At 59.3% G+C, this 273-nt stretch overlaps 1 protein-coding gene across 1 annotated transcript in view; it reads right to left on the reverse strand.

Moving 5' to 3' along the window:
• Nucleotides 1–273, reverse strand: part of CUNH14orf180 (chromosome unknown C14orf180 homolog) — a 4,193-nt gene that overhangs the window by 2,101 nt on the left and 1,819 nt on the right. Inside the window, exon 2 of the mRNA XM_007455586.1 lies at nucleotides 249–273. This exon is cut by the window's right edge and continues 141 nt beyond it. Within this exon, the coding sequence (XP_007455648.1) occupies nucleotides 249–273 (25 nt within the window). The remainder of the gene's footprint in view (nucleotides 1–248) is intronic.

Consider the following 273-nt stretch of genomic DNA (forward strand, 5'->3'; position numbering starts at 1 on the left):
GGCTCTGGGAACGCCTACCCACTGGCCTTTCTTCAGGAAGACAGTAATGACTTGGGCAGCTCTGTTTCTATTTTTCCTGCCAGTTGCTGTTTCCTTGACCATCACTCTGTTCAGACCGACCCCATGGGCCTGGGTTTTATTGGGGTTACACCTGTGAGGACAGGGCAGTGACTGTGGTCCCTGCGGACAGCCCTCGGTGAGATCCTGGGTGATGTCCCCCCACCCCGCCTGGCCCGCTCGCCTCTTACAGTGGACGGCCACCTCCAGGGGCTC

This window comes from Lipotes vexillifer, unplaced genomic scaffold, assembly GCF_000442215.2.
Source record: "Lipotes vexillifer unplaced genomic scaffold, Lipotes_vexillifer_v1.1 scaffold584, whole genome shotgun sequence".
Lineage (NCBI taxonomy): Eukaryota > Metazoa > Chordata > Mammalia > Artiodactyla > Lipotidae > Lipotes > Lipotes vexillifer.